This window comes from Lichenostomus cassidix, chromosome 3 (assembly GCF_008360975.1).
Source record: "Lichenostomus cassidix isolate B80296 chromosome 3, HeHo_3.0, whole genome shotgun sequence".
Classification (NCBI taxonomy): domain Eukaryota; kingdom Metazoa; phylum Chordata; class Aves; order Passeriformes; family Meliphagidae; genus Lichenostomus; species Lichenostomus cassidix.
In genome coordinates this window covers 12,013,281-12,037,136 of record NC_139483.1, presented here as the reverse complement: position 1 = coordinate 12,037,136, position 23,856 = coordinate 12,013,281, and the positions used below count along the sequence as shown (strand labels likewise).

Genomic DNA, 23,856 nt, shown 5'->3' with positions numbered 1-23,856 from the left:
CTTTTCTGAGGGCTGGGTGTTAAGAATCCTGCAGGAGGAGCCACTAGCAGCAGCCAATATTCCCACCTCTCAGAACACTTGCTGGAAATTCCTCTGAGTGTTGGTTACAATTCTGCTCCTCTCTTGCTGAGCCACTTCTGTTAAGTGGTCACTTTGCTGTAGTACTCTAAGCAAGAGCTAATGAGGACTTTCATTTTAACTCTCAGCACAGTTTCCAGCGGTAGCTGTAAGAAAAACCACAAATAATGTCTGATGATGACTGAAACCCAGTCTACTATATCAATTTCTCCATCATTTGCATTTCTCTCAGCTCATACATTGCTGATGTTGTTTTGCTTTAGTTCACCAACTTAATTTTCAAAGACTCAGCTCTGCAACTGAGAATTGAGAATTCTTTCCTCAAAAATTACTGAAGAAGGATGACTTGATTGAGCAGTTTTACTTGATAATAGTAACTCTTCTATCAACCTCAGGCTATATAAACTATGTGGGATAAAAAAGAGATGCTAAATAACTTGGCTTTGTTCTGCCTGGATCACTCAGGTCACCTACAACATAAGCAAATAGATACTCCCCATTTGAAAGCTACTTGTCTTTTTGGGAGGGGAGTGAGGGGAACCCTGCTGGAAAGAAATTAGCCAAGGTTACTCAAAAAAAGAATACGAAAGTGGTGTATTTAAACAAAAAGTTCTTCCTTTGTCTCTGTGCTCAGACCACTTGCTTGTGCTCAGTGTGGGTCAGTTTTTGTCCATGTACTCCTCGAGGCGCAAGAGCCACTTATTCCAGTACTGTGAGCACAGGTCAGGATCCATGAAATGCGCGTGTGCAGGAGAGCCGTTCTTGTAGGCAACCACAATGAGCCCACAGCGAACCTGCAGCACAGACAGGGAGCTGTCACAAGTCCAACATCTGTAACATTTGTGTGCAATCCTAAGAGATAAACCTCACTGCAAAACATCATCCTGGCATATATGTATCTTACACAAGAAATGGGGAATTAGAAAGGGCAATAATTCACTGTAAGATACTTGGAGACATGACATTCAAATGCTCCAAAAAACTCTGAACACAAAGCTCTGAGTAACTTCAGTGAAAAGCAGGGGACATGAACTCCAAGGATGAGTGATAATTAAACCCTGCAGATGCCAGGAAAATTGCCAGAGACGAAGAAGGCTTTGCCTGGGGCCTTACAACCAGACTGATGCCACTCTCCAGTTTCAGTCTGAGTAGAAATGGTTACTTAGGTGTGTTCTGACATCTTTCATTCTGACAAATCCCAAAACCCTGGCAGTGGGGGGCACTGGGGCAGCTAATATCACAATTTCAGAATTCCTGTCCATATTTCACTTGGTAAGAGCATATCTGTGGAGTGTTTGAGTTTACTGACCTCTATAGTATTCTATAAAGTCCTTTGCTCAACATATTAATTAACCTGCTCTCTTCTGCTTCATATTTTCCCCCTTCAATATTTATATTGAAGTAAAAATCCTTCAGGCCAAGCAGGCAGGCTAGAATTGCTTTTGGAGTCTTCAAAAACATTATGGCACTGTCTTCTGACAAAGTGATTCACAACACACTGCTTTTCCCTGAGGAGACAGTACAGCTTCCAGACACCAAGTGCATCCTTTAGTGCCTCATTTCCTAGTGGGATATAGCAAGACAGGATGCAGGCCCTTGCAACGCCATTTTCTTGTTTGCAGGCTCTTTTGCTTCATTTTTTCTCCCACCCCTTCCTACTCTCGACACAAGTAAAAACCACACAGGACAGAGCACAGGGGATTGCCCAGATGCAAAGTCCCTGTGAGTTCATCTGACCTCCTAAGACTCTGAGCATCCCTTGGTCCCAAGGAGCACTTCCTTAAAACCACTGAAAATGCACTACTGGCAGCCAAGGGCAGCAGGATTAACAGGAGTAGTGGAATTATTTCACAGTATGCCAGCTCAAACTGATCTCAGCTTGGCTTCCTTTGTTTACAAATCCTATGATGGACAGCAGGTTTTAAAGACAGGAGGCAGGGAGAAATGACAACACAGGCATTGCTGCTTGTCTTGGCATGCAGCAGGCCAACTGACCTGGAAGTCATAATTGGCATCGTGATTTATGGCTCCAATATATGCTGCAACTTGCAATGGATTGTCATAAGTATTCTGCAGAAATGGCTTTGGCTTCTCCGAAGTTTTCCAGTCGATCACACACAATCGGCCCCTGCACAGGAGAACAAGACAGGACAATGCTTTGGGCTTAAGTCTGGTCAAGAAAGAAATGATGGATGAGACAATACATGAAGACTTAGCACTCTCAGCCTGTTTCACCCTGATGTCACATTGCTCATTATTATGTCTAAACAAGTCTCTTTCACACTGGCAGTTTAGATCTCAAAAACCAAAGTTAACTAAACTTGCCACAGTTCCTGGAAAGTGCTGATGATTGCTTAACCCTGTCCCTGCTCCAGTAAGGAACTCTCCACCAGGAAAAACAGCACTTCTGTCATCAGGATCATCCAGGGGAATTCCTCCACTTTGCCAGTCCTAGAGATCTGTCCAGCTTTCCCCCAGCCTGGCCTCCACAGCACCACAGGAGCCTGAGAGGAGGACACCTCACCGATATTTGGCCACGCAGTCCACCAGGCCCAGGTACTGCAGGGTCTCGTGGTGAACTCCACTTTCCAGAGCCTTCACCTCGCTGATGTCTTCCAAGACATGTTCCACACTGGATAAGTAGCCAGAAATGACATCATCTCCGCCCTGCTCCTTAGCTGCTGTCTCTTCAGACAGGAATATTGATTCCAAAGCTGCATGGAAGCGCTCTCCTTGGAGAAAAAGATCTAAGAAAAATGGGAAAAACCCCTCGTATTTTAGACACTGCTTTAGATATCTATCCCACATATTACACAATGTAGCTCTTAAACCAGCCCTGTCCATCATACTGAAAATTTGAGGGTGTGAGGAGAAGGGAAAGAGAGAAAATAAATTGTCAGCAGTGAAATTGGTACCCCTTATATTAATGCTTACTTTACTTTTTTTGTGTCACTGATTACTCATCCATACACTGGATAAACCAGTCACTGAAAAACTTCACCATAAATAGCAGGACACATTGATTTTTAAACACTCAAGATTACATGATTTCAAAATGCCTATTTCCATCTTGTTTCAAAGTAGCTTTGTAAAAGCAGAGAGGCTCAGTAACATCAGCTGGAAGATATCAATTTCTAAATAGACACTGACAAAGAGAGAAATAAAGGAAAGTCAGACAGGATCAAGCAAAGTATGTCTACAGTCTAATTCTCATTTTCCACAAATTTCTAAATCCATTTTAATGGTCCTAGAACAAAACCCAGAGCTTAGGCTCGTTGGTAACAGGTGCACTCACAACAAGCTCTCATGAAATGGAAACAACTTACTGGATTTCCAAACCACTTGACCCAATGTACCTGCCAGCAATCCAAACTAATGCTTCTGCTTTAAAATCCCAGTGTGGTTAGACTTACTTTTGGTATACTCTTCAAATCCCTCTTTTCCAAGCTCCTCTATCATTTTCTGCTTCCATCTTTCCAGATAAAAGACTTGCTGTGGAGAGAGGGTTTGTTGAAGGATACGGGTAACACTGGGCATCTTGGCTTTTTGTAACCCAATTTTCAAGGGGATGCTTGAGTCACTGCTGACAGGAAGAATTCTCTTGTTGGGGTTTATTAAAGGAACCCAGTTCTTGGGAGTTTTTGTCCCAGCTTTAATTGGAGGTCTGCCTGGTGGCCCATATAACAAATTGTCTTCCTCAAGTATTGTCTCTGGTGTTTGGGCACTGGTTTTGTAAGATGTAACAGAGTGGACCAAGTTCTTGTATTTTTCTTGGTCGACTTGTTCATAACTGTTTCCTTTTTTCTTTTTACTATAAACACATGCAGAGGTAGACAGACACGTGTAGGGGAATTGCTTTTGGCAAAATGGTATTTGTAAAAGCATTTCCAGGCTCCCTGGTTTCCTGGACAGGATCTGTAGGAACTGCATCCTGACAAGAAGTCTCTGTGAGCAGTTAGAGTTTTCTTCCTTCTGTTAGGAACAGTCTGTGGGTTACCATATGTTCCCCCCTGTGGAAAAAGAAATTTGTGATTTCCAGAGTCATAAAACTCTACCACTATCCTATTCTTGCCCTTTGCCAAATAAAGAATTGCTGTGATCAAGTGTCTTCATATACCTTATGCCACCAAAACTTCTTGAGATAAATAAGAGAAAGAAGCAATATGCAAGGAAAAGAGAATAAACTTGCATTTTTCTTCTGTGTGCCTGTACACCTTTCTTTTTGTACACAGACAGCAGCAGTATACACAATTGTGAGACTTGAGAGTAGGAAAGACAAAGAGAAACCACATGCACTGAAAATATTTTCAGATTCAAAGGAATTTTTTTAAAGTTCAGAATAATATATAGAAGTATTTTTCTAAACCAAGTTTCAAACATAGCTTTGCTCCAAGACACTTAGGAAATTTAAAAGCAAGAACAGCATACAAGCAACATCCTCAGCACCCCTTCCAAAGCTGCATTGGGACTGCAGTGCTGAGCCCTAGGGAAGTTTTTGCACATGGGTAAAATATAACACTTCCAGAGTGGCATGTCACATGCAGATTTGAGGCCCTGTTCTCCAGAATTGAGGACTTATTCTCCTACTGAATAAGTTAGTTATTCATTAGGAGAATAAGTTATCTGTTTACCATTCCAAAGCTCCCTCCATCCACTGCAAAGACAAATCCCTGCTCACTGCCACCTAACATCAGAGTTCTGTTCCTGACAATCCTTCCACGCTGCTCTCTTCCTTCCCCACACTCCTCACACAGTTTCCCAGGCTGCCTGAGCCATTGGCACCATGGGAAACAAAACCATGGGGAGTTATCTTATTTTGTGTGGACAGATCCCACAGCTCCAGTGAGGGGGTGAGCATCTGTCACACAGAACTGTTTCCAAAAATGGGGCAGCTGATTAGGTCAAGGCACCTCGCAGCAGGAGGCTGAGACCTTGGATTCAGGATCCATAAATATTGTCCTTCATCTGTGAAGGACAAAGCCATCCAGAGGCACCAGTTTAATCAGGAGCAGGCAGATAAACTGCTTTTCTCTTCACTGGCTTTACATTTTCACACCGACTTTGGGTGGCCTGGGCAAATAAAAACTGTGCTGTAACCTGATGGCAGCTGATACAAAAGTAACCTCTCAAAAGCAAATCCTAAAAAGCAGTGCAGAAAAATTAATCTCTTCTCTCCTGGGGTTTATCTCTAAATAGAGCTGCTAGAGTTGGGATTTAACATAAATCAAGAAAAATATACTCTAATTCCAGTGCAACAGTATCCAAAGCTGTAGTTTCTCAGGCTATTGTTTGATGAGTGTTAACATGCTCATGAATGGCCATTGTGGACATGCACTAATCAGAACAGAATAAATGTTGGGGCAGTGGCTGTGGCTTTGTTACATAAAACCACAGCACAAAAGAAAAAGTTTATTCTGGCTTTGTGTCAGCTGCTGGAAGCAAGAGGATACCTGATTCAGCAAAAGTTCACTTGTAGTAAGCTGCTTCCTCAACACTTTCTAAGGAATAAGTTTATACCAGATCAGTGTTTTGAATCATGGAGCTATTGAAATATGGAATATTATGAGCTTTATGGCTAATTTACTGCAATACAATGATTCAGTGAATAGTATGTATTTTGATCTAACAGCCTATATTGTGCTGGGGAGTATACCTATGGAAATGTTTGCACACTGTATGAACTGAACCACTAGGAAAGGGAGATTTTGCCAGCTGCTGTCCTGTTTTACAAAAGAAAAGAAGGTTGTAGCATTGCTAAGAAATAAGGAACCCTTGTGCCCAGCTGAATAAAGAATCATGTCTCTTCCAATAAATCACAGTGGAATTTCTGTGCAGATAACTTACAAGAAAGAAATGGAGTGGTTGGGATCTACTCTTGTACACAAAAACCACAATTTAATTGAGATTTCCCTCTGGGGAAGTGTCTCCCTTCTCTCTGAAAGCGTTTGTAGCTGAAGACTGACAGAATTGCTTCAAGTGTTGCATGATGAGCCACACTGGAGAAGTGAACACAAATAAAACCTGGAGGAAAAAAAAAAAAACCAGGAAGACTTAACTTTCCCAAGCAAGTTGACTGCAGCTGCAACAATAACTGAGCAAAAACAACTGAGGAAGTTTTTTCCAGCACAGGAGTGGCTTAACTGAAGGAAATAAAAAGGATTATTTAAGGAAAAGTTCACATCCATAAAAACCTACCTCCAACTGTGGTTTTGGACAGTAACCAGTATGGCTTTTTCTGCACAGCCACCTATCCAGCAAACAAAAAAAGTACTGGCTTACTTCAGAGATAACAATAAAGAGCACTGCTAGAAACACCTACTGATCTGTTGTCCCCTGTCCCTAATTTGGGGAGAACAAATCCACTGATGAAGATATAACTTTAAGCTCCCTGCAGACTGCAAACTAAATTATAAAACCTATCCAGGTTAAAAATACCCTCTTTTGGGATGTTTAGAGCACAAAGAGAGATAATTTAGCGACTGGTGTAAAGCACAAGCCCACGGAGCTACCCTGAACCAAAGGGTAGCTTCAACAAGCTTCAGTTCCCAGTCCAAGCTTCACTCCCAGCCCAGCACCGCGAATGGAATTAGTGGGAAACAAGGCTGTGACACGGAGTCAGCGATCTGTGACAGAGCTGAGCCAACCCCAGGGACCACCGAGTGCCCTCTAGCAGAGCGACTTTCTGCATGCGCTCCAAGTGCCTGAGAACCCTGAGAACCCCAGTGCCGGATAGCTGGCCCTTGTGCAGAGGGGGATGAACCACTCCGGACAACAAGCCCGGCCGGAGGAGGGCATGCCCAGCCACGGCAGCCCGGCCATGCGGCCCCCTCGGTGACGGATCCGGTGGGTCAGCAGAGCCCCAGCCCCAGCACCCTCCCCTCTTTCCCTTCCCCTAGCCTCCCCTCGCCCTCAGGCCCGCCCGGCCCTCACGACCCGCAGCTCCGCGTTACCTCAGCCGCGCTTCCCGCCACCGCCACGGCCGCCAGCGCGCAGGCGCGGCCCTTCCACCCCCGCGCCATTGCGCACGCGTCGCCCACTGCCTCATGGGACTTGTAGTTCCCCCGCGGGACAAACCCCCAGCAGCTTCCCCTGCACTGAAACCTCCCGAAAGGTGGAGACAGGGCCGAATCTCCTCTATCTCGCATTCTCTGGGTGTTCTTTGGAAGTTCCTAAGGAAAACAACCCAAATCTTTAAATACAAGATAAAAAAATAAAGCTTTGAGGTGCCATCTTGGATGAAGGCAAGCGGCGCCCTGCCCTCACCAAAGATGGCGGGGGCGCCCCGGGGGGTGTGGCGGCGGCGGCTCCGCCCGGGCTATATGAGGAGGAGGTGGCGGGGAGGAGGAGAAAGAGAAAGGTGGAGGGTGGTGGTGCGTTCCCGGAGACATGGCTCTGCTCCGCGGGGACGCGCAGGACAAGGTGAGGGCGGCGGCCCGGCTGTGGCTGGGCGGGCGGGGAGGGCGCAGCCGAGCTGGCCCCGCGGTGTGAGAGAGAGCTCCCTGCTCCCTCTGCCCCCGGCTGCGCTGGGACAGTGACAGGTTTGGTTTTTTGCTCCGTTCAGCGTTTGTTTTTAAAACAGTAGTTGCCTTGGTCCTCGTGCCTTTGGCGCAGCCAGGTCTCCTGAAGGCAGGGCTCAGGGTGAGCGTGGGGAACAGCAGCCCCCGAAGGGAGCAGTGCCCGGGGAGCGATCAGGGCGTGGGGAGGTTACAGCCGGGCTGGGAGGGAGGAGGAGGAGGGAAGGCTGTGCCGCTGCCGTGAGGCGGTGCGGGCTGCCCTGTGTGCCCCGGCGGGAGCAGGGTGATAAGCAGGGCCCTGGAGCTGCGGGAACTGGGCCCGGCAGGTGATGCCGGAGCAGGACCTGCTCGTCGGTGTCCCTGGGCGCTGCTGGTGAAGTGCTGGAGGTGACTGTGCTGCAGGGGGTTCAACTTGCTCTTCCTCAGTGGGTGAGCTGCACTGTGTGCTGTGGCCGGCCTGCCTGGCTGTGTGCTCTGGGTTAACTAGGCTGTCAGCTGTCACTTCACCTGCGGTGCCCCTTTCCCTGGCTTGTCACATCAGCAGCTCAGAGAAGAGTTTTCCTTTCTCTGGAGTAGTGTTGAAGCTTTAAGTGCCAAGGAGCCTCGTGTCTTCCCTTTAAAGCAGCACAGGGTGTTTCCTAAATGTTAAGACTCTCAACTTCTCAGAGGAAATGCAAGTTAAATGCTAAAACAGGAACTTCGTGAATTAATGTTTATGTAGTGTAGGCAGTGATTGGAATTATTTCTTCTACTGGACGAACTGCCTGGCTCAGCCTGCCTAAACTCCCTGGTTTAATAACCACCCTCAGCACACCTTGAATAGAAGGCAAGGCAGCCCTGTAAAAGTCAGCAAGTTGCTTATTTGCCTTTCATATTGTCACATCTGAATGTAGTTTTGCATTGTGACTAACCTTCACTGGCAGGAAAATGACTTTGTTTTAAGCTGTTAGGTGTGCTGAAAGTCTCTTCAGTCTGTGTTTTCTCCAGCTTTTTGGAGCATGTATATTAGCTGACTTGAGGACTAGAAATACACCAGCCTTTATTAACTTCTGGATAATTTCCTTTTCTTTGCTTCTCTTCCATATGAATCTTGTTTTGAAACAATCCTGAGTCAGTAGGACAGGCAAAAGTTTCGAAGTGTTTCCTAGTAGCTTGCTGTGAGCTGGCCAGTGCTTTAACTCTTTTCTGCTGCATGTGAAACTCTTTGCATTAAAGTGTCTGCCCTTGGAGAATACTGAGGGTGAGCCTTTATAGGCCTGCAGGTGAGGGGTGGAGGGGAAAGTCAAATACCAGCTGTCTTGCAGCAATTGGTAACTTCTGCATATTTATGTGCCTCTCTAACTTAGCAGTCAGGAATATTGGGGGAGGGGAAATATTCTCATGGCAGGGGCTGGAGTAGCTTTAAACTCTGATGCTCAATGGACAAAGATTAGCTTGTTTTGGGTTGTAGGGCTGTCTTGGGATTCCAGCAGCACAGAGGAGGATAGAAATGCTCCTATCTTGTCTGTTCCTGTTTAGACAAAGAAACAGCAACATGGAACTAGTGTGTGACCAGTAGATAAAACCTGTGCCTGTGAAGGAAACTTCATTAGGTATTAACTTGAATAGGAGCCACTGTTAAGTATAAACTAAAAACTGACCCTGAGGTGGCAAGGCAGGAGAGGATCAGGATGTGTAGGAAGAGGAAGGGAGGGAGGGTAGGATAAGGGTGATTGGAAGTGCAGTGGAAAGTAAGGTGTAATCTGTCATGGGGGAGGAAAAGGCACTTCAGAATTTGAAGTGAGTAGTGGGACTTCCAAGCTAAGCTTGAGTAAATCCCTCAGTATTTCTTAATAGCAATGACTTCATGGTATTTTAAGGCTTCAGGCTGCAGTTAAAATGTTCTAGATCAAAATACTGAGAGTGTGTATTGTAGCCTCCCTCTTTCTCAAAGCAATCAGTGGAAGACAAAATGTTGTGTCATGGCCTGGGACTTGCTGTTATCACTCACAAATGGTGATTCTCTGCTGGACAAATTCTGCTGCATGTTCTGGAAGGAATGAGGCCATTCTGGATCTTGCCTATGCTTAGCAGAAAACCTGCTTCTGAATGCTGCTGGGTCTGAAATCAAGTGGGGAGGTGAGCTGCTAGCAAGGTGACAGCTCCTGGATAAGGATAATGTACTCTCAAGGACATGCAGCCTCCACGAAGCTGGCCCAGCAGTTTGGGCTCATGGGAGGTGAACCCATCATGGTGAGGCTGCTCTATTCCTGAGACTCCCTGCCAGCAGCTCCAGCCTCACTGTAGGAGGTCAGCATAGCATTCTTGTGGAGGCTGACTGTGTTTTGGGGGTTTGCTGCTGCTGCACAATTTCCATTTGAGCTGGGCCAGGAGTGCTCAGCCCCAGGCTGTGCTCTGCAGGCACATGGGGGGCTTGTATGGCCAAAGCTGCTGCTTGACCCCTCGAACTGAGGAAGCAGTGGCTTGGGTGGAGGTGTCCTGTGTGCTGCTGGGTGGAACAGGGCTGAGCCAGCAAGGCTTTTGCTTGGCATGTGGCATCCTTGAATGTTTACAGTGTCCTTCCCTCTGTCAGGAGGCGTGTGAGCTGCAGGTTTCTGCAGAGTGTGATGCAGAGATCCCTCTGGCAGGAGAGGGCCAGTTTATTGCACAGCCAGAGGCAACAGGTGCTTTGTGCCTTCTGCTTCCTTGGCAAGTACTGCACTTGCTGAGGAATGTCATTTCAGTGTGACTACATTGAGCTGTTATTCCCTCTTTATTGGTGTTTTATGCTAAATAATTAAACCTTTGCATCACTGGAATTCTACAGTCCAAAGTCACAAATCTGGGGAAGCATTTTCCTTAGCATAAGTAAGCACTGGAAACTGGTTCAGTTTTCCTGATTGTGTGTAACCAGATCACTTCAGGACTGTTCAGCTCAGAGTGGTAACAGCAAACCTTGCCACAAAGGCTGCAACATCCAAACTTCACATGTACTCTGTTTGCTCTGTGCTGCTGCATGCCTGCAGTGTACTTTCAGATGTCCTTTTAGTATCCTGATTAAAAGGAAACTTTTGCTGCTTGTGCTGAATATGACTGAAATGTAGTTCCAGCAACTAATGCTGCTAATACTTGCTGGGCAGATCCTCTGCTGGTTAACTCCTGGGTGTTGAAACAAGGCCCTGTGGAATTGAGGGCTCTGTATAAACTGCCAGATAACACCATGATTTTTTAGTGCTCTCTGGAGAGCACCTAAACAGCTTTAATTAGAAAGCCTGCTCTGTAAAAATAATGGATTCTAGGTAGTGGAAGATGTAATTACTACTGAAGTCTTGTTTGTGGGCTGTTGCTTGAATGACAGCAGGGAGGTGATCAGTAAGGGGAGGAGGTTTTTATAAGGTAGCTGACAATAAGCAGAAAGCTTTGACATGTGAGACCTTGTAGAAGGGCGCCTTGCTCCTTCCAAGAGCCTGGCTATGTGGAAAACTCCTGGATTAATCTGTCTTTGAGAACAAATACATGTTTCAACTAGCAGTCAGAAGTTGTACACAGTTGCTTGCAGTGGCAGATTCTTTTGTTAGAATGCAGAAGTGACACCGAGTCATCTGGAGCTGATGCTAAAACTGCAAAGGGTGGAACTTTAAAAGCAGCAGCTCAGGCCTCTCACCAGAACTAAGAGACTTCAGTGGTTGTGGGCATTTCCTTCCACTGGGTGCCTGCAAGCATCAAGATGTGTTTGCATTTGGGTAAGCCCTGATCAGAAGCTTAATGTCTGTCAGGCAGAAGCCTGGGTAGCTGATGGACATCACAGCATTGTACTTTAGTGATTCAGCTTTTTTTTTTTGTTTTTCCCTTGCATCTCTAATAAATAATAAAAAGACAAGTGCTCTAAAATTCTACCTGGACTGGGCACAGTAATGATCTCTGCTGTTTCCTGGGCTTCTAGATCAGGTGTTTATCATGGTGTCCTAAATAGTACCCTTATATCTATTTTTAGTCTTCTGGTCCTGAAACCTAGAAATGTTAACCAATATGATATCTATGTTATTGTGGAGGGCTCTGCTTTGTCTCGTTCTAATTTCCAGGTTGGACAGTATCTGTACTGAACAGGCAGTAGTTTTGCTTGAATCCTCAAGAAACCCCAGGAATCCTGAAAAAAGTCACTGACGAGTCCTGAGAGTAGAAGTGGGAGGTGTCAGAGAAACTGTAACAGTTTCTGTAGTCATTGCAAGCCAGAAGCTGCTTCAGGGAAAGAGAAATGAGAGTTGAAAGTGAGAGTACTGTGCTGGCTTTGGGTGAGCGTTTCACTTTGCAGCCCTACCCAGCTGTTCCCCTCTGTGTGTCCTCTATCTGGGCATGTGCTACAAGTAAGGAATAATCCCTTCCCAGCTGCTGAGCTTGGATTATATCCCCTCGAGGGTATGGAGTGACAGATTGTTTTCTGGTAACTGTGACGGGGAAGTGTCAGTTCTTTTGCCCCACTGCTTGGAGTCCAGGGAGGAAGCAGTGACATCCTAGCAGAGAAATGCTTCTGGATAAGAAGGAGCTGCCAGTCATGCTAGGCCAGAGAGTTAAGATGAAGTGGTGACCTGGGAAGGCCTTGGGTTGGATGCCTGCTCTGGTAAAAGAACAAGCCTGGGGCCTGGAGATGGTAGCTTAATTCCTTTGCTCTGCACAGCCTTCACGTGGCCATAAGCAGGCTGGTCCTCATTCCTGCTTGTAGGATGGGTGTAGGAGAGATGGTGGCATGGAAGGTCCTGTGTGTGGAGCAGTTGGTGTTGCAGAGCAGATGCTTGTGTTGGTCAGGGGTTGGTGTGGGACATCTGTCATGGGTGCTCACTGAATTGGTGCTTTATAGATCTGTGCTGACAGGAGTGGGGCTTCCTGCTTCCCATTCAGGGGACAAATGCTACTCCAGCATTTTTGTAGGGAACAAAGCACTCCCTCCTCCTGAAGTCAGACAGCATGAATGTTCCCTTTGTAGTCCGAGCCATGATTGTGTAATCCTGAATGTCTCTGGCCTGGAGTTAGGAGCCCACAGTGACCTTCACAGGACTAGAGCAGACCAGGGGTCTTACAATCCTTGCTTTCATATAGCTCCAGGTCCTACTTGCAGTTTGTGCAGCATGCCAGGAGACACATGCCTGGGACATGTTAACTGCTTTAATCTGACCAAGCAGGACCACTTTATATTCATGCTTGTCTGTGTCTTGTGTAGGCAACTGCTAGGCATGGAGGGGTGTGCAGACAGTAACACATGATTAGATGCTTTCTCCACAAGACTTAGTAAGAGGAGTTCACAAATTCAGGACTGTCTGATTTGTGTAATCCTTTCCTTAGTTTAGCTGAGAGGAAATGGTTTCCTTTGGCTTATCATACTTTCCAGACTCAGCAGTTCATATTGTTAGCACTGCTGATCCTGTTTGGATGGTAAATAGAAGTAAGCAGGATGTAAAACACTGGGGTCTGCATCTTGCTGCTTTGGCTGGTGGTGTTATCTGGCTGGGAAATGGGAAACATCAACCAACTTGCCTTTCATTTGGCAACAGATAGTGAGCTGTGCTCCCAGTGAAGCTAATGCCTGCTGCTGGCCTTTTACCTGTCCTTCCTGCAGTGCCTGAGTGGGGCAGCTTCTGCCCAAGCCATGTCAGTGACCTCTGAGCTGTGCACCTCTGTGCTGGTTGGGCTGTGCCTTCCTAGCAAAGGCCAGAATTGCCTGCCTGTATGGGAATATCATAGTCTGTCCTAAGTGGTGACTGGAGGGAAGTGACTGATGTTGGAATCCCTGTAGAGTTTGGAGTCCCACCAGGTCCTTTGGGATGTGAGCAGTGCCTGGGACTACTAGGAGCTGTGTTCCAGGGCATGCTCTGTGAGTGTGCTTGTAGCCAAGGCAAAGGGCTAAAAGTCTGTCCTTTCCATCATCTGGGAAGCTTAATGCTCTGCATGCAACATCATTCTGTAGTCATTAGCCTTGAAAAGTTTTCTCTTACCTCCTTTTAATTCTAGCTAACAGCAAGGACTCAGCAGACAGAAGTGTTTTTAGCATGGCTGGGGGGTGCAGTGGCTGGGGTATCCCTTGTTTATGCACAACAGTCTGATGTTAGAGGGCAGTAGCAGGGGCAAATGCTCTCTGGCCTGGCAGCTGTGTCCTCTGCAGGCAGGCAGAGAGACTTGTCACATAGCAGATCTGGGCTGCAGATGGCCAGCCTAGGGGGAGGAAGCTTCCAAAGCCTTTTGGAAGTAAAGCTTCATCTTATAACAGGCAACCTGTCCACAGTTCTTAGGCAGCTTTACAGAGGCTCAAGCCAGCTTTGATATGATAGGACTGCTCAGATCCTGGCACCATTAGCTTGTGGGCTTGGGTGCTGAAACTTAGTGTACACAGGAGCAGTAGGAGCAGGCTCCTGGCTGGTGTAGCTGGTGCTGCAGAGTGGTAAAATCAGTCCTGGTGCAATTCTCTAGCCTGCTTTTCTGAGAAGACCTTCAGAATTATCTGCAAAGGATGATCTCAGCATTCCTCCTGGCTCTGACGGTCACTTTTCAGCAAACTTTGTGTTGTGACCTTGATGTCTGGTGATTTCTCCCTTATGCAGGAAATAAGAATGATTTGTTAGCTGCAGCACTCAAGGAAGGGCCTCTTCTAAGACAGTTTTCATACATAAGCTGGAGGATCTTCAACTGAGAAAGCTATTCCAGTGCTCTTTAAAAGTTTAAGTATGCTTGAAATTATGTTCTGGGTCTAGGTTGTTGGAATGAATGAAGAAATAAGTGCCCAAAGCAAGATGCTGACTCAGCTTAAGGCTCTTTGAATCACTGGGAGAGCGATTCTGGTGATATGTGCTGCTCCTGAAGGCAGTGGTGTAGTGCAGTGTGGTTCTTGTTGACAGCTGATGATCAGTCAGCTTCACTAAACCTACATGATGCTTGATCAAGGATTATTCTGTGACTTCTTTTGCAGCTGAGGTCTGTATCTGTAGATCTGAATGTTGATCCTTCTCTGCAAATTGACATCCCTGATGCCCTAAGTGAAAAGGACAGAGTGAAGTTTACTGTGCACACTAAGGTAAGGTTGTGGGCTAAAAGAGGTTGTGCAAGTAATAGGTGTATTTGCAGTACACATACCTGCAAAGATGGGCTTGGCAATGAAGGAAATTTAATTAGGTGGGGATTGTCCACTTAAGGGTGGCCTGAGGACTTGCATGTATATACAGAAACTTCAGATTTCCTAGGATTTGAATTCTCTAAGCTGAGACAAGTAGCTGATGATTAGGTTTGCTTTGCTAAGGAATCCTAGCTAGACACCACAAGGCTGGGGGTAGGAAATGAGCTACTGTGAAATGTCACAAAACAAACTGCATTAATGCTGTTCTACAACAGCACTTTTTTCCTCACAGTCTCCTTAGTGGTACTGTTGAATAAGTGCCAGCTCAGCTAAAAGGGAGTGGGCAAGGCTCTTACTAAGCAGAATAGCTTCCTTTGGAAATGGACAGAACTGTTTCTAAAAGCACTGATTTACAAAACAGTAGGGCTTCTATATATTCTCTTCCAGACTACACTGCCAGCTTTTCAAAGCCCTGAGTTTTCAGTTACAAGGCAGCACGAAGACTTTGTGTGGTTACATGATACACTCAGTGAAACGGAAGAGTATGCAGGACTCATCGTAAGTACTTCCTAAAAAATGTGACTCTAACTGAAAAACTATAGCAATCTAAAGTGCTCACTAGAAAGGGCATGAAGTGTGTTTTACCAGTGTTACTGGTATTTATGGCTTGGGTGTTCCCTGTGCTCCTGTTGCCTGAATTACTGAACAACTTGAGTGTTATGGCATTTATGTTAACTTGCCATATAGCTTGGAGCAGCAAAAGATGCTTTGAGAGTCCTTCACTCTGTGGAGGTATTAATATCTGCCTGAAGATGGCACAGTGAAATAATCTATTGAATGTGGTCTTCCCTTCCTATCATGATTCCTTAGGAGATGGCTGGCCATGGGGTGGATTATAGAAGCTGTTTCTCTGGGTTGATTTCCCTCCTGGGGCAGGGATAACACAAATCAGGGACCTAGATGTCAACATGCCTCTGGAATTCCTGGGTCATGCACTCTTTACCATGCTTTCCCATGATGAGGCAAAAGAGTCACCTTCCAGAGAAGGCTAGAAGTAATCTTGGAAAATTTTATTTGCTAATATCTATGACTAACTAATTCCTTGCCTAGATACCTCCAGCACCTTCAAAGCCTGACTTTGATGGTCCCAGAGAGAAGATGCAGAAGCTGGGGGAAGGAGAAGTGTCTATGACAAAAGAAGAGTTTGCCAAAATGAAGCAAGAGCTGGAAGCGTAAGTAAAATGAATCTACTGCCAAAAGCTGCGTTTGGAGAAGCCTCCTGGGAGAGCAGCTCATTTGGTGATAACTGATCTAAGTGTGACTGTTTTGAAGGGTGTCTTGAAAATCCTGGAGCTGGGGGGTTGCCAGAAGTTTCTTTCAAGCTGGAAAACTTCCTGGCTAAAGAGATTAAAAGTAGCTTCACTGTCAAGAGCTGGCTATTTCAGAAGCCTGCAGTTGAATATTTTTGTGGGATAAACTTAAAGCAATTCTTTGTATATTGAAGAAGGCACTGCAAGAGAGGATCTCAGTCTGTTGTTTCCTTGCAGTGAATACCTCGCTGTCTTCAAGAAGACTGTCTCATCACATGAGATCTTCCTGCAGCGGATTGCTTCTCATCCTGTGCTCAGCAAAGATCGCAATTTCCATGTTTTCCTGGAGTATGACCAGGATGTAAGACCTTTTTCCTTGTTTCTCTTTCCAAGCGAGGCAAACTGTTTGGAGTGCTGTTGTTTTTGCTGTGCACAGTCAGAATGTTCTGTGGATCTATGTGCAGCATCAGCAAGTAGATATTGCAAGTATTTCTGTGAGATGACTGCAGGATGAAAGCCTGACCTTTAGACCTTTCTCTGTTATAAATCTCAATGCTTCTAAATCCTTGCCAAATTGGTCAGGAAGGCAGTTTTGCATGTCTTTATCTTGGGAGCATGTATGGCTCAGGTGTACTTGTGCTGTGTTGCAGCACATTCTTCCTAAAATGGAGGAATGGAGGTGTATTAAAGTCAATCCTGCATCTGTTTTGTCACACCTAATTGAGTGATAGATGCTGACCTAAGATATGTGAGGAGAAACCGAGCTGTTTCTGGGAATGGGAAAAATCTGTGGCACAGAGTAGTTGAACTACTTGTAGCCAAACCATTTGTTGTATGTTACATTTTTATAACAGTAGTGTGAAGGGCTTGGAAATCAACCTGCTCTGACATATACTAGGTATAAAGGATGTTACTACATTTCAAGTGTTAAAATAGTCACTTTTTTTCTCCTGCCTGGGTATAACTGTAAAGTTGCTTTGGCCTCTCTGTTGCAGCTGAGTGTTCGGAGGAAAAACACTAAAGAGATGTTTGGTGGCTTTTTAAAAAGTGTAGTGAAGAGTGCTGATGAGGTCCTCTTCTCTGGAGTCAAGGTAAGGTTTACTTTATCTCTTACCCTAATCTTGATTGCTTCTTGCTTTCTTATCCAGGGAAGTTACTTGTGTCTGCTTCAGGCTTGCTATGCACGAGGCTCAGTTACTGATGTTAACTTGCCTTGTTACTGTTGTCCCAACTTGAGGGGACATTAATATTGACTTCTGTAGAAATAAGACCTTGAAGCTTTAGGCTGTTAAATTTCAGTGTACAAAGTTTCTGAATGCAGAAGAGTTGCCTTAATACCTCATACTGGTGGGGAAGAAGGAACTCTGCTTTCAGGAAATGTGCTTGTGGCTTTTGTCCACTCTGGAGTTCTGAACAGAGATTTATGGGTTTCTGCTTATACTAGACAAGATCAAAGACTCCTGTAACTAGTGTAGCTCCAGCTTTTGTGTCATGTTGCCATGACATTACAATATATATTATATTTGTTGTGGGTGTGAAACAAGCTTGTAAACTGCTTACTCCTTAGCTACAGTCTTGCAGCAGTCCTAGGAAACAAAATTCCAGCAGTTGATAATGCTGAGGGCTGTCCTATCCTAACTCACTGGCTGCTTCAGTCAACCTGCCATCAGTATTTGAGTGTCCACTTCATCTTCACTGCATAGTGAGAAAGAAACTTGCCAAGTGGCTTGGTGTGTCAAACCCTTGGCTCACACCTTGTCTTGAACAGTTTTTCAATAGGGATTGATGGGCCTAATGCTCAGGTCTGGGCTATGGTTGTTTCTTTGGGCCATCCCAAAATTTGGAAGAGCTTGTATTCTGCAGTAACTGATTTAACAGGTCATATTCTTTTTCAGGAAGTAGAAGACTTTTTTGAGCAAGAGAAGACTTTTCTTGTGAACTACTACAACAGAATCAAGGATGCATGTGCAAAAGCAGATAAGATGACAAGATCTCATAAAAGTGAATCTTTTCAAAGCCCTTTCGAAAGATCATGCAGTTTTGCTGATTTCAGCCTGAAAACCTTGTCTTGTTCTTGCAGATGTTGCAGATGACTATATTTATACTTCAGCTTGTTTGAACAGTCTGGCATTGGAAGAGCCTACAGTTATCAAAAAGTAAGCAGTTCTAACTGTTCATAAACACATCCTGAGCCTGGGAATACCAAGTTTCTTCTGTAAAATTCAAACGATTGAGTCATAGATGGTTTGAGTTCCTTGAATTGCAAGCGTCATTAAAACTTTCCTTCCTCTGGCACTCCTGGTGTGGCAGACCTAATGTTATCAGTTGCACCTAACTCAACCAGTTGATCTCTTACCAGCAATGGCTTAGAGCTTACTTGTGCTTGTCATCAAAACTCCTTCTAAACAGAAATCTCCTTGAGTCTCTTCAGGTCACAAACTGCTAGAGATGATTGAAGAAAGGGTTTATGCATGTGTGTTCTAATGTGCTGTTAAATACAACTGCACTAGGTCAGCACTATCTCCTGGACCTTTGCACTTCCAGAATAGCAGGGGATTTTTAAGCTGGGGAAACCCAGTTCCCTCTTCTCAGGTGACTTCTTCCACCTTTCAACTTTGCTATCAATTTACCCAGACCTTGTTAAAACAGAGTGTGTAGCTGAATAAACAAGTTAGCTCATCCCTCTTGGATAGCAGTAGGGAAATTCTCCACAAGACCTTTATGCTCTGGAGATCAGCATTGTTACATTTAATAGTGTTTTAGCTTTCAGCTGTCCTAGTCTGGTAGGCTGCAGTCCAGCACATTGAACCTTTTGTCCAGGTCTTTGCCTGACTGAGTCTTTTTTGAGCCTTTGTCTGGATCTGTGTAGAGGAGTAAACTCCAGCCTTCAGCTTTCTGGTTTCCTGCCAATTTATCCTGGCATTTGTCAGACTAAGTGTCTCAAACTTACTTAAGCTTTTTTTTTTTTTCCCCTCACTAGGTACTTGTTGAAAGTTGCAGAGCTCTTTGAGAAACTCAGGGTAAGAGAAACTTTGACAGGGCAGTTGTGGGGGGAGAAGAATCTCTGACTCTGGATGTTGCTGGTTTCTGTTACACACCAACTGTCTTTTTTTTTTTTTTGGGTTTTTTTTTCTTCTGCAGAAGGTAGAGAGTAGAGTTTCATCTGATGAAGACTTGAAGCTCTCTGAACTGTTGAGATACTACATGCTCAATATAGAAGCTGCTAAGGTGAGAACAGTTCCTTTTGAAGCCTTAGTTTTGTTACGGGCAACATGACTCACTCATGGTATTCTTTGTGCTTTAAGAAGACAGGAAAGTGGACCCTTGTTTTGCCTAAGAAACCTGACACACTTAAACCACAGCAGAATATAGAAGCTATATATTAGCTAGCTGGAGCCCAGCCACTTACAGAAGACCTTGGACCAATTTTTCTTTGGCTTGTAAAGAGGAAGAACTCTTTAAATTTCTGTAAGTTAGAGCAAACTGAAGTTAAATCTGCAGCAGTGTTCTTTCCTGTCCGCTGCCTGAGTACCCATGGACTTGTCATAAAATAAAATCAGTGATGACTGATTAGTAGTTGGGATTGACTTCAGGATCTTTAGAGTACCTTAGCACAAGTATGTGCTAACATGTGAAGGGTACTGGAGTCTGGACTTCCAGGAGGGCTTTGGTAGATTATGTGACTGCAAAATCCTTGCTGGCAACTCTTTTCTAATCACAACTTGATTTGACAGGGGGATGACTATGCTGAAAAAAGATATGTAGATATAACCCACTGGGTCTCTACATCTAGTGTCTTACCTGTAATGTCAGGTACTGCAGAACATCCTCTACAGCCTCCCTCAGTGGGGTGTTATTTAGACATCACAACTATACTCCTGCTAGATTAGAAAGGGATTGGCTCTGCTTTTCATGTCTAGGTTAGTACAGTGCTTCAGTCCAACTGTCAGATCTCCAACAAATTGTCTACTGGAAGTAGACTGATGGAATTCAGAAAGTGCTTTTCCTTCTCAGTGGAGAGATCCACCTTACAGCAGGATAAACTACTTTAAGGGAAGAAACGATGCCTGTAGTAGCCCTCAGATTTTCTTCACTAAGGCATAAATGTCTGTCCTGAAAATGTAGTGCTGCACTGTGAAAGGCTGCCAGGAGCAGCCTCTAATAGCTGGTTGGAAAAAGCAGAATCTGGTGCTCAAAGAAGTGAAACCTGCTGCTAAGGTAGCTGTAACCTCAGTTTGGGAAGTAGTTCTGCTAAGGCTCTGGTGTGCTATTTCTGTCCACATTCAGGATCTTCTGTACAGACGAACCAGGGCTCTTGTTGACTATGAGAACTCAAACAAAGCTCTAGACAAAGCCAGACTAAAGAGCAAGGACGTCAGGCTGGCTGAGGCACATCAACAGGACTGCTGTCAGAAGTTTGAAAAGATTTCAGAATCTGCAAAACAAGGTAAAGCAGGCTTTGCTGTACTTATGCTTAAAGGAGGGCTTAGTGCAGTGAAGGTCACCATCTGACCTTCAGCTACTGAAGGCTCCTGAGCAAGTAGTCTGGACATCTCAAGGACAGTATAGATACTTGTAAAACTAACACAGCTAAACATTTTTTAAAAATTCTCTGTAGCAGAGCAGTGTCAGTACTACACCAACCTTGTTTATAAGCCCCTAGTATTTGCTTTCTGCACTGAACTCTTGTTCTCAGCCTGAAGGTAACTACTTAGGCTTTTAATCTCAGTCAGAACTGTGCAAACAGGCTTTTGCTCTGTCCCAGTGCAGCTGAGTGCCTTATACAGAGTTTCAAACGTTGGTTCTTAGTAGAAGAGTGTGTGTACATGTGTATATATATACACATATATTTGGACAAGATAAAGCAGAGGAAATATGCTACTCCTTTAGTGTATCTAGCTTTTAAGTGCTCTGTGTTCTCACAGAGCATGTGTGGTTTTTTGTGTTTTATTCCAGCTGTCCTCCTACAAAGCTTTTCTGTCTTAGGCTGTCTGTGTGTCATGTGATGGTTGTACCTCTGTCTACAAACAGCAAGACTAACTCTTAAACATTTTTTTGATCAAATACTGTAATTAGAGTTGCACAGCAGAACTCCTGAAACATAAGGGGCATTACTGAAACTTGTCACACTTTGTATATCTCCCTTACCTTTTGTTTTTTTTTCATTCTCTACAGAACTGATGAGCTTCAAACAGAAGAGGATAGCAGCATTCCGCAAAAACTTAATTGAAATGGCAGAACTGGAAATAAAACATGCAAAGGTGTGTTCTCTTTGGAATTTAACAGGCATGGGTTGAGAGAAGTGAGTATTGTGTAACTGGGAGGATTTGCTGGGTCACCTGGCTTCCATCAGGCAGCCTCATCTGTGGGGTTTGACCCCTACTGTGTCTAGAGGCAGCTGCTGCTTCCAGTGCTCCTCAGTGCTGTGACAAGAGCACATCCTGCCTGATCCTTCTGATCAGGCTGTCAATCCTCCTCACTTGGCCTGTCAGTGCAGGGGACACTGGCTTTGTAGCAGCCTCTGCCAAGCTTTGCTAAACAGGCTTGAAGGGTCTGTTAACATAGTGTAGAAAACAAAGCAGGAAGAGGTAACTGTGCATCCTCAGCTTCTTTTGAAGAAGGAAAGTCTAATGTCCCACTCTCTGAGAGTACTGGACTTTACCACAGGCAGCTCCTGAAGTGCTGAACTGGAATGTGACACAATGGCCTTGACAGCACTGCTCAGTTTGGCTCCCTCTAAAAGCTTCCTGTTGTCTCTTGCCCCTCTCCTTACCACAAACTGAGTCATGGTTGCTGGCCTGCAGGGAGAGGCAGATTGCAGACTGTAGGATCTGTTCTTGATTCTTTACTGCTTGAATGCTTGTCTTTGCAGTAGAAGATCTTTAGCAATTGGCACAGGCTACAAAATCCTGTGATGGACTCACAATTTGGGAAGCTACTTCATTGTGAAAGGCAGGATTTGAGTTATCAATTATACTCACCTGAAACTAATTCTCTTCCTTTGCAGAACAATGTGTCTCTCCTGCAGAGCTGTATTGACTTGTTCAAGAACTAAGGAGTCTTACTCTGAAAATGTGACAAAAGCATCAATTGCACTCAATGGCCAGGGGCAACTTACTGGCTTGACTTCATTAGCTTAAAATAATATTGTCACTGAGGTTAACTAATACTTCAATATGTTGATAGTGATACGTTGACTTTATTGGTATAAATGGGAGCTGAATGGTGTATGAATTGTCTGGATGTAGCTAACATCCTGTTGGCTGATAACTCAAAATGAGTCAAATGTAAGAAATTAATTTGCTCTTGGCTGACTTCATCTAGCAGAAAAAGTTTACTGAGAATTCCTTTTCTGCAGGATCATAATCTGTCTCTTCATGGCCCCGATATATTTAAAGTTTGCAAATGAGAGTGACTTAAGGGTAATAATTTTATAAAGTAAATATCTTAGCATTCCACTTCCCAGACAGATTTCTACTACAATATATTTTGAATTTGTATAACTACATTCACTATTTGTACACTTGGGCAACACAGCAAATAAAGATGTCTGACACAACAAGCTGTTGTATGGTAAGAATTTGTGTGGAATGTAATGTGACAAAGAGGTTTCAGACCCAGAACTATCACAAATTACTCATCACCTGGACTTCTTCAGAGCACTAGAGAGAAATACTTGACTCAAGAGGATTGTTCTTGGAATGGGTGTTGAAATGAAATGTGTGGACTTCAACTCACATTGCTGTTTGAGCAGCTGTCTGCAACTTTTACTTCCAATATGCTGCACACACAGCATTGTAAAGTAATTTTACACCTCCTGCTAGCAACAAGAGGCTGTTTAAATCTTCAGGGCTTTTGGAAGCAGAGGCCTAGGCACTCTTCTGTAAGGTATAAACCTCCTGAAACAGTGCATGACCAGCTGGGCTCACACTGCTGGAGCTGAGGTGGCTCAGCCCATAAACCCCCAAGGCTATCATTGGACAGTTTACTATCAGTTGGCACATATGGATATAGGTCAGTGAGTCATGTCCTCCTAAAGGCAGCTTTTTGGGTAAGATGAGTGTCTCAGCCTTGTTTAATTTCATGTGACTAAACTTGTACTCATGCTCAAAGTAGGCTCTGTGGCTGTGCTCTGGGCACACTGCCTGATGCAGCTTCAACCAGAGAAACTCGGAGAATGGGCAGCTCAGTGGCAGTTTCTAAGGGTTTACTTTCCTGTGACCTACTGCTTTTCCTTCTTGGTACCTCATGAAAGCTGAGCAGCTTCTGCCAGCCACACCATCCTGCAGCAGAGTAGCTGGAAAATGTCTGAACTCCTTTTACCTTTACTTGACAGGAATAGTTTCAACTTGTGGTTGTTTCCCAGAAGCACATTGTGCGTATGTGGCCTCTGTATAGCTGATAGGTGACAGGGATGTCAGATAAACTCCTAGCCACTTGTCCTGGGGCCATTAGTGGTCCCAAACCTGCATGATGGTTCATGCTGCTAAAGCTTTGGCTTTTCCTAAAAAAGCACACTGTTTATCCTAAACTAGGTCAATTTGGTTCAGAGGCCCTTCTTACTTTCTCCAGAGAAAAGGTGCAGTTGTTCTTGCCATGGCAAGCAACACTTTATGTCCCTACTCCAGAAGTGGCCCAGACTCTGGTGGGTTTCATGCACTGCTGGTAGCAGTGTTAAGCTTCAAACCTTTTTCTGTTTCAAATACCCTTTTAGAGCTTTTCCTTGAGATGTTTGTTCTTTTGTGGTTGGCACTCTAAATTCTTGACATACCTTAATCTGAGTCAAGATATTAATGTGAGCAGATTGAAAGTATGTTAAACACTTTGAGTGGCTGGAATTATAGCTTTATACTGATGTTGCAATTATTGTAGTTAC

At 44.6% G+C, this 23,856-nt stretch overlaps 2 protein-coding genes across 5 annotated transcripts; one reads left to right on the top strand and one right to left on the bottom strand.

Moving 5' to 3' along the window:
• Positions 1-644: 644 nt before the first annotated feature.
• Positions 645-7,175, bottom strand: MGME1 (mitochondrial genome maintenance exonuclease 1). Of its 4 annotated transcripts, none has more exons than XM_085054539.1 (5): positions 7,029-7,175; positions 3,492-4,088; positions 2,603-2,825; positions 2,074-2,206; positions 645-872 (listed from the first exon to the last, which is right to left on the bottom strand). In XM_085054539.1, the coding sequence occupies exons 2-5, from the start codon at positions 4,006-4,008 to the stop codon at positions 738-740; spliced, it is 1,008 nt and encodes a 335-aa protein (XP_084910665.1). In that variant the 5' UTR covers positions 4,009-4,088; positions 7,029-7,175; the 3' UTR covers positions 645-737. The 4 variants fall into 4 exon arrangements, with proteins under 4 accessions (XP_084910665.1, XP_084910666.1, XP_084910664.1 ...); XM_085054540.1 differs by lacking the exon at positions 7,029-7,175 and adding an exon at positions 6,274-6,325; XM_085054538.1 differs by lacking the exon at positions 7,029-7,175 and adding an exon at positions 5,923-6,119.
• Positions 7,176-7,389: 214 nt separating this feature from the next.
• On the top strand, positions 7,390-22,542 carry SNX5 (sorting nexin 5). Its single transcript, XM_085054537.1, has 13 exons — positions 7,390-7,497; positions 14,527-14,631; positions 15,118-15,228; positions 15,781-15,902; positions 16,218-16,341; positions 16,976-17,071; positions 17,876-17,981; positions 18,061-18,136; positions 18,961-19,000; positions 19,122-19,208; positions 20,268-20,427; positions 21,156-21,241; positions 21,988-22,542. Exons 1-13 carry the CDS (start codon positions 7,465-7,467, stop codon positions 22,033-22,035), a joined length of 1,194 nt encoding a protein of 397 aa, XP_084910663.1. The 5' UTR covers positions 7,390-7,464; the 3' UTR covers positions 22,036-22,542.
• The last annotated feature ends 1,314 nt before the right edge of the window (positions 22,543-23,856 follow it).

Excerpts from the sequence above, each read along its gene's own strand:
- MGME1 (XM_085054539.1), bottom strand. The coding sequence starts at position 4,008 with ATGCAGTTCCTACAGATCCTGTCCAGGAAACCAGGGAGCCTGGAAATG. Across the intron at positions 2,826-3,491 it reads ATTTGAAGAGTATACCAAAA|ATCTTTTTCTCCAAGGAGAG; the intron begins GTAAGTCTAACC and ends CATTTTTCTTAG. Across the intron at positions 873-2,073 it reads ATGCCAATTATGACTTCCAG|GTTCGCTGTGGGCTCATTGT; the intron begins GTCAGTTGGCCT and ends TCTGTGCTGCAG.
- SNX5 (XM_085054537.1), top strand. The coding sequence starts at position 7,465 with ATGGCTCTGCTCCGCGGGGACGCGCAGGACAAG. Across the intron at positions 7,498-14,526 it reads GCGGGGACGCGCAGGACAAG|CTGAGGTCTGTATCTGTAGA; the intron begins GTGAGGGCGGCG and ends CTTCTTTTGCAG. Across the intron at positions 14,632-15,117 it reads AGTTTACTGTGCACACTAAG|ACTACACTGCCAGCTTTTCA; the intron begins GTAAGGTTGTGG and ends ATTCTCTTCCAG.